The sequence below is a fragment of the Chrysemys picta genome, chromosome 1 (genome assembly GCF_011386835.1).
Source record: "Chrysemys picta bellii isolate R12L10 chromosome 1, ASM1138683v2, whole genome shotgun sequence".
Lineage (NCBI taxonomy): Eukaryota > Metazoa > Chordata > Testudines > Emydidae > Chrysemys > Chrysemys picta.
In genome coordinates this window covers 259,748,501-259,756,285 of record NC_088791.1, presented here as the reverse complement: position 1 = coordinate 259,756,285, position 7,785 = coordinate 259,748,501, and the positions used below count along the sequence as shown (strand labels likewise).

General features: G+C 49.3%; 1 protein-coding gene and 1 long non-coding RNA gene across 2 annotated transcripts in view; both read right to left on the bottom strand.

The window, feature by feature from the left end:
* SOX21 (SRY-box transcription factor 21) overlaps positions 1-3,611 on the bottom strand; it is a 3,787-nt gene extending 176 nt beyond the window's left edge. Inside the window, exon 1 of the mRNA XM_005305005.5 lies at positions 1-3,611. This exon is cut by the window's left edge and continues 176 nt beyond it. Coding sequence (XP_005305062.1) covers positions 1,327-2,157 — 831 coding nt within the window. The 5' untranslated portion in view covers positions 2,158-3,611 and the 3' untranslated portion in view covers positions 1-1,326.
* LOC135980827 (uncharacterized) overlaps positions 1-4,824 on the bottom strand; it is a 34,454-nt gene extending 29,630 nt beyond the window's left edge. Inside the window, exon 1 of the long non-coding RNA XR_010597730.1 lies at positions 4,502-4,824. This is a non-coding gene — a long non-coding RNA (uncharacterized LOC135980827). The remainder of the gene's footprint in view (positions 1-4,501) is intronic.
* Positions 4,825-7,785: the final 2,961 nt, after the last annotated feature.

Below are 7,785 nucleotides of genomic sequence, written 5' to 3'. Positions count from 1 at the left end.
TAGAGCCAAAACGAAACTAAATACATGTTAGCCAGCTTCATTCACAAACATTAGTCAAAATATACACATTACAAAAGTAAAAAACGAAAACAAACAACAACAAAAAAAACCTCTAACTGATGAAGGTTTTTCTCTAAAATTTATTTTTTGTTTTTAAATCATTATTTGCAATTGAATTGCAGTTGCTCTAAAAATAACCTAAGCAGGTAGGAAGGGTACTCAAAAACACATTTAAACACTTCATGTTTGATAGGGAACGGTTCTTTGAACATGAGAATATTCTTCTGCTGTCAAAACAACCTCTGTTTCAGTTAAGCTAAATAATAAATATATAATTATCACTCAGACAAAAAGTCTGATTTAACCTTAGATAAAATTGCGATCCTTAAACGGTGACGCAATATTTGTATTTATTCTGAAAGGCGTTCATTTTTTTTTTTTTTGAGTCTAAAACTGACTCAAATGTGGGCAAAGGAAGCAACGTATTTTCAACCAAAGACCTAACGTTTCCACAGAAATTTACAAATTTACAGTCTTAAGGTGAGACCTAAGGATCGGGAAAAATAAGAGACACAGGCTGTAAATTAAGAATGAAATTTGTATGAGTGTCCCATAGAAGAGGACTTCAGGAAGTCGTGTGGGATATGTTAAGGGGAGCGGGGGGCTGGGGAGATCAGAGGGACAGTATTTCACTTTACAGTCTATTTCTTTTTGTGTTTCCTGCTCCCCTTCGCATAGGACTTGATATAAAACAAAGGAAACATTTCAGATCCAAACGCCAGATTTGTCCCTCCATTCTGGCAACAATTTGCTCCCTTTTTGGGGGTGGTGGTGGTGTTGCGGTGAGGACGTTTTGGATAAGTTCAAATAGCACAGATTTGGGGGGCGGGAGGGGAGACAGGCCAGGCAAAGGAAGATGCACTTAGGGAGAAATCAGTGAGAGAACAAGCCCTTTCAGCTCAGGTATCTGCAAAGGCTGCATGCAACATACACCAATTCTAAAAAAAAAAGGGGGGGGGGCAGATGGGGTAGCCACCTCTAGCTAGGGAGTTTCTTCTCAATGGTGTCTGTGGGCAACACGCAACAGGTCCGAGGAGGGCCAGCCAGGCACCACCTGCTGCTGGAGCAGCGAGAAGTTTGCAGCAGGAGCGCAGGGCAGAAACGCTCCCGTGTACACAGACACTCGCCCCCGTCCCGCCCTTGCACCTTCCCCGTCGGCGAGTCCGCAGCTGCTGGCGCCCATCCCTCTGCACCTGTCCCCAGGCGGCTCTCCCAGGAGCCGAGGCTGGGAGTCCGCCGCTCGGCTCTGTCCGTACGGCGCGGATGTCATAGCGCCGCCGCGTAGGCTGCCGGGTACGGGTCCAGCTGGGGCTTGCCCATGCCGGGCAGCAGGATGTAGGCGAGGGGCGGCTGGAGGCCCGGGCTGGGCCAGGCGCTGCAGTTGCAGGGGATCATGTAGCCCGGGTTGCCCGGGGACGGGTGCGAGTGAGTGTGCCCCCCGGCGGCGGCAGCGGCAGCGGCAGCTGCGGCGGCGGCCCCGTGGAAGGCGCCGGCTCCCGCGGAGCCTGGGTAGGCCAGGGAGGAGGCGTAGGGCAGCGCCGAGGCGGAGGAGGACGACGAGAGCTCTGCCATTTTGGAGCCCAGGTCCAGCAGCGAGTAGGGGCTGCTGGCGGCCGCGGCGGCAGCTGCGGCGGCGGCGGCGGCCGCCGACTGGGGGAAGAAGACCCGGGCGGCTGCTGCTGCGGCGGCGGCGGCCGCTTTCTCCGGGTTAGCCAGCAGGGAGTCGTGTACCAGGCCCCCGCCGGCCCCGCCGTGCAGCCCGGCCGCCTTCAGCCCGTGCGGGTGGTCGGGATCCGCCAGGCCGTAGGGCACCGGGAAGGCGAACTTGTCCTTCTTGAGCAGGGTCTTGGGCTTCCGGCGGGGCCGGTACTTGTAGTCGGGATGCTCCTTCATGTGCATGGCCCGCAGCCGCTTGGCCTCGTCGATGAAGGGCCGCTTCTCCGCCTCGGTGAGCAGCTTCCACTCGGCCCCCAGGCGCTTGCTGATCTCCGAGTTGTGCATCTTGGGGTTCTCCTGGGCCATCTTCCGGCGCTGCGCCCGGGACCACACCATGAAGGCGTTCATGGGCCTCTTGACATGATCCACCGGCTTGGACATGCTGGCCCCCGGCAAGCCCTGCAGCTGCTGCAGGCTGCAGCCCACCCCGCGCTGGCGGCCGCCTGCCCCGGTCACCTCTCCCCCGCCGCTCGCAGCCCGCAGAAAATCAATCTTTGCTCCGCAGCAGAACGAGTCCGGGAACTGCAGCACCAACTTCGGGCCGCTCCTCCCTCTGGGCCTCCCGGGAGGAAAAGTCCCGCACCTGGGGACTGCTGGGCTCCAGATGGCCCCAACCTCGGGCTCCTCTCCGCACCCTGAAAGCCGATGTCCCAAACGGCAGGTCCCCTGTGCACCGCTTTCCTCTCCGTCCAGAGCTGGCCCCCAGCCAGGAGACTGTCCCGGGCTCGGGTCTCTTCTTTCCGCCGGGAAGTTTCTTTCTTTTCTCAAGCAGGATTTTGAAACTCTCTCCAAATGCCGCTCGGGTTGGATGCTGGTGCCCCCAGAGTTCAAAGGGAACAACGGAAAAGTGCAAACATCCCCCCCTTCCCCTTCCACTAGCTCAACTCTTCTCGGGGACTTGTCATTTGACAGCGGCCGGGGGGAGCAGGGGAGACACGGCGGCTTCCTTCCGTGCAAGGCGAGCCGCGATCCAAGCAATGATCACAGAGTCCTACCCATGGCGAGCCTGCAAACAAACCGCGGGCCGGCGCTCTCCGGACGCAGGGCGTGTGGCAGGGGCAGCGGGAGCTGTCCGCTTTCCTCCCCGGGCCGCTTTAGCGCGAGGCTGGCGATTAGCCGGGTCCCTTCCGCTCACAGCCAGATAACTGCCCCCGGCGAGCCGTTGCGAGCCGCTTTCTCCTCGGACATACTCGCTTCTTCTCCTTCGCCTGCTGGGGGGAGGGGGGGAGCGGAGGATTGTCCCCCACTCTGGTCTGGGCTCCGCGACGCCTCCTGCTGCGGCCCCTAGCGCGCACGCGAGCCGTGCAGGGCAGGAACCAGCGGCCCCGCTCAGCGCCCAGTCCCGGGATCAGGTTCCAACTTGGAGCTCGGCGGCGGCTCCCAGAGCTTCCAACTAACTTCGCCAAGTTTCATGCGGGCTCCCGGGCAGCTCCACTCCGGCTCGCTCGCCCGCTGCCTGGCTCCTCCTCTGTTCGGGGCTCTCTGGGCTTGCCTAGCCAGAGAGTGACTTGGGGGCGGGCAGGGGAGGGAAGATAGGGCGAGGGGGTTTGTAATTAAAATGCTTGGCGATCTCAGCCAGGCAGAAGTGGAGCCGGTTATAAAGTCCCTTGTGTAGCTTGCAGCAGTCTCAGTCGCTCCCGCTTTTTGCCCCTCTGCAGCGGGAGCCAGAGACAGGCAGGTAAAGCTCTCTCTGCGTGTGCATGTGGGCTGGCTATGTGTTGCATGTACAGTGTGTGTGTGTGTATCTGTGTGCAGGGGAACGTGGGGCCCGGCGGGGCTAGTGAGAGGGAGGGACAGCGGGAGCGCCGGCTCCCACCCCCAGCCATTGATTAAACAGCATTCCCCTCCCTTTCACTTCACTGCAGGTTAGGGGGGTGGAGACACCAGAGCCTGCCCTGCCGGGCAGAAGCGGAGTCTGCGCAGCGCTCGCCAGCTAAGTTGGTGTCGAAACATAACCTCGGAGTATTACCCAACTCCGAAGAGCCGCCACGTCCGGCACCCGCAAATCGGCTGCTTCTCACTAGGCGGAGAGAGTTTATTCCGATAAATTGTTCATGATCCCCCTCCTCCCTCCCCCACTTATTGAGTTACACGGCCGGACAGTCCCCCTTTCTCCTTGGCTGATGATCCTGGAGATACTGCCTTCCCCAGACTACCTTTGCCACAGAGGAAATGTCCCAGGAAGGAGACTGACTCCAATTTAGGATCACCCGAGCAACTTGCTGTCCGGTGGCCAGTTGTTTTAAACAGCCCATTTTAAGTCGACAACAGGCACCGCTCGCTTATACGTTTGTGCTGCTTGTTGTTTTCAAAACCTTGTTAAAAGCATACTGCTAGTTTTCTCTTTATATACTAGGCTGGAGATAATTAAGCTTACCGATTGCACTCAGTACCTAGAGCAGCGTCAACATTACGGCTATACAAAGAAAACGGGTCTAAATCGCACTGATCCCAAGATTACGTATTTAAATATTGTTCGTTGTCAAGGTTTTGTTTACTTTTGCCCAATGAAACAAAGAATTCTCTCCCCGTTGAAAAAACCCACAACCCGTGCTTTTGGCAGCGACGTGAGCTCTTCGATTTGCATATTTTCTTTACTTCTTGATATGCTACTTCGCACTCACCCCAACCCGATCTGTCTGAATGTGTTGCTAACAAGTTGGCCTGTCAGTCAGGGTGAACTCGCTCGCCTTGTTTGTACTTCGGCAGATTGGTTTTGACTTACCTTTGTGGTATGTGGAAGTACGAACTCCAATACACCATTAACTCTTTCACACGTTAACATCAGGCCGAGGTGTATACCGACAGATCTCGGCTGTAAGCGCTAAAGTCAAGGCTGGATCTTGGGATGGCAGCCACAATCCCTTCACTCAGCGCGCAAGAGAACACCTCTGGTCATTCCCATGCTCTGTTTCAGTAATCACTGGAGGAAGGCATTTGGGGAAATGTATGGGGGAGATTTCTTTTGTTGCCACAGTAAAAGTAGCTCTGTGAAAAGTTCGTTTCACATCAAGTATGCGCTTGTGTTGGTGAAACGATGTGTTTGAGGGGCTCTCTTTGTAAGCACTTTCTTTCAAAAGTCGGCCAATGGGCGGAGGAACACAAACTTCAGCTATGGTTAATCAGCCGGGTCTATAGACAGAGCGGGCTATGATCATCCATGATCATAATGGATCATCATCTATTATGAAAAACTATAATCCTATCGTTTTTATGCTACTAAGACATTTTCAGAAGCTCTACCGCTGAAGTAAAGATATGAGATATTTTCTCTCCTCTCTCTCTGTATGTGTGGTGTGTTGCATATACATATGTCCAAACTGATAGCCAGCCCGAGCCGGTGAAAATCAGTAAGCTACATTGACTACACTGGACCTGTCTGTCTACACTAGTTGAAGATCTTACCAGTTAAAATGCCCTGAATAATTTACACATAAAATGTACCTACCCTGTCTTCATATTTAATGAATGAATTTAATTTAATCTCTTTACCACTCATTTATACATATTCCTCTCAATCTTCAAATCCACCTTGCCAACTTTTGACCCTCCACAATCCATTTAGCTGTGAAAAAGTTACAATCGGTTGTCAAAAGCAGGGAGATTAAGCTATCTACTCGCATTGACTGCCGTTTAGGCTTAGAATGGAAATCCTATTTCTTGAAGGTTGAAAAAGTGACCAAGAGTGGCTGTAGCCAGCGTAGGTATTACTGCTCTCCAGGTCACTTTTTCAATCCATCGCCAATAATTTCCCGCTCTGAAATGAAAAGTCAATATTTCAAATCATCTCATTTGTATTAACCAAGGAGCAATTTCATATTCCAAGCATTCGATGGCATACTTTATTGCGGAAAAATATTTAATCCCATAGCTCTTTTTTGCCTAGATCAGATGCCGGCACAATCAGTTCCTTCCTGTATTTCAGTGCAAGGGGAGGAAGGGAGAACATTATTTATAAGGCCCCGACCACCGTGAGAACCCATAAAAGCAGTGACAAAGAGTTAAAACAGAGAGAAGAGCCACCCTTTGGCTGCTATTGCCAATCAAATTCCAGACCCTTAGAAGAGTGTGGGATAGGCGCCCGATCCCTTACTCCTTATCCTGCCAAAAATCTCATTAACTCCATTAGAAAATTCGTATAAGGAGTACGGGATCCGCCTTCTGAATGATTAACAAGGATGTTTCATTTTCCTCTCTGCTCTCCTGTTTTAGATATTACTCCAATAGGTGATTATAACAAGGGGAATGGGACGTCCCTCCACGCCCTTAGATCCGAGTACTCTATATAGTGAAATGCAGTAGTCCATGTTATTCTACTGTCGAACAATTCGCCGAGAGCCGAGCTGTATCTGACAATGTGTGGCAGAAAAACGACAGTGGACAGAAGTACAAAGAAGAATGATTCAAAAATAAAAAGCACGCGTCTCTTCTTACGGGTTAGGTGTAGACTGGCCAATTTGATTGACGTGGACAGAGTGGCAACAGTTTTTAGTCCGTCCATGCGTTAATTTGTGGACTGTTGTGATGCTATTTGGAGCTTGTGGTTCACAAGGGACAACAGTGATTCTGTGGAGAAGTAATGAATGTACAAACATTTTAGCTTTTCACAGACACTGCACGTAAAGAAAGGCTCTCGCCGCTGACAGGAATGGCTGATAAACACAGGTTGGGGGGTGGGAAAGGGCTTCAGGAGATTTTCTAAGGTAAATGTTCATCATTGCCTCTAAAATTCCTCAGAGAGATCAGAACAATGAACACGTGCATCTTGATATACTCATGCCTCTGTGAAAGAATAAGAAAAATAAGCGTCTAGGTAATTGACAGCACAAGTATGCCCCATCTCACTGACTCCTCTCTTGAAAAAAAGTCACCATTTGCAAGTGTCTGACTTCACAAATATATGTTTCTGATTATTTGGTAGGATTCCAAAAAGTGAAAAACTAATAAAAATAAAAGATTTTATTGGTCATAAATTATTTGACATTCTTTCTCAGACTGATAAATTGCTATGATTTGGGTTGAGTAGCTTTTTCTAGTTTTAAATGAAACACTATATACAAAGATCTAGTTTCAAAAGTGCTTTTCTTTCCACGTAACGCTTGTGGTAACCACTGGCTGTTATAGAATACACATACGGTCCGTAGTTAAAGGTCTGTATTTCTATGGTAATTTGCTGTCAAGAGGTGTGAACGAGGTGATGTTGACTTCACTGGGAGTAAATTTGGACCTGCAGACTCCGATTAGGAGTGAATGTAGAGTTTAGGCTTTCACTCCATCCTTCACACACCCTATGGTGCCTAAGTATAAGAGGACAATGGGACTGATCCTGTTGGAGCAGGACAGGGCTCATGGTACCTAACATCACACACTATGTTAGAACCTTGACATTCCTAATCAAGAGTGGAAGATTTAACTGAATTTACTTATTTACTTACCTGGATTTATGTTAAACCTGTAACATTACCTTAGGTAGTTATGTATATGTTAATTACTCAGATGATGCAGTAGTATCAATATAATTTCTGAGAATAACAAGAAAATGATCCTGTGTAATGTAATTTACTTGCATTGGACTAGTCAATTCTAATATAATGCAAATTCAGATGCATACTTTTGCTTCCAATATAGCGAAATGAGTAGCTGCTGCATTACCATGCAAAGATAAAATAATAATACACTTTATCTGAAACTTTAATATTTTATTCTAGCAGTTTAAATTTTAGAATGTACAGTATCTTTTCAGTTCCCAGATATTAATTTTGGAAAGTTGAGTATGTTTAAATTAAACAACTACAATCCCCTCAATTCTATTAGCCTGTTTAAGTGATCAGTAATATTCCACTCTTGTGATTTGATAAATTATATTTCATCTTTGCTCTCCCTAAAGTTAGGTATAGTTTCAAGAGGCTGTTTTTATTTTCAAGCACAGCTTAGAGCAGCGATAGAGCAGGTAAACACCATAATTCTTCCTAATTTGTGTTATTTGAATTTAATAATCAGGTGGCAAGT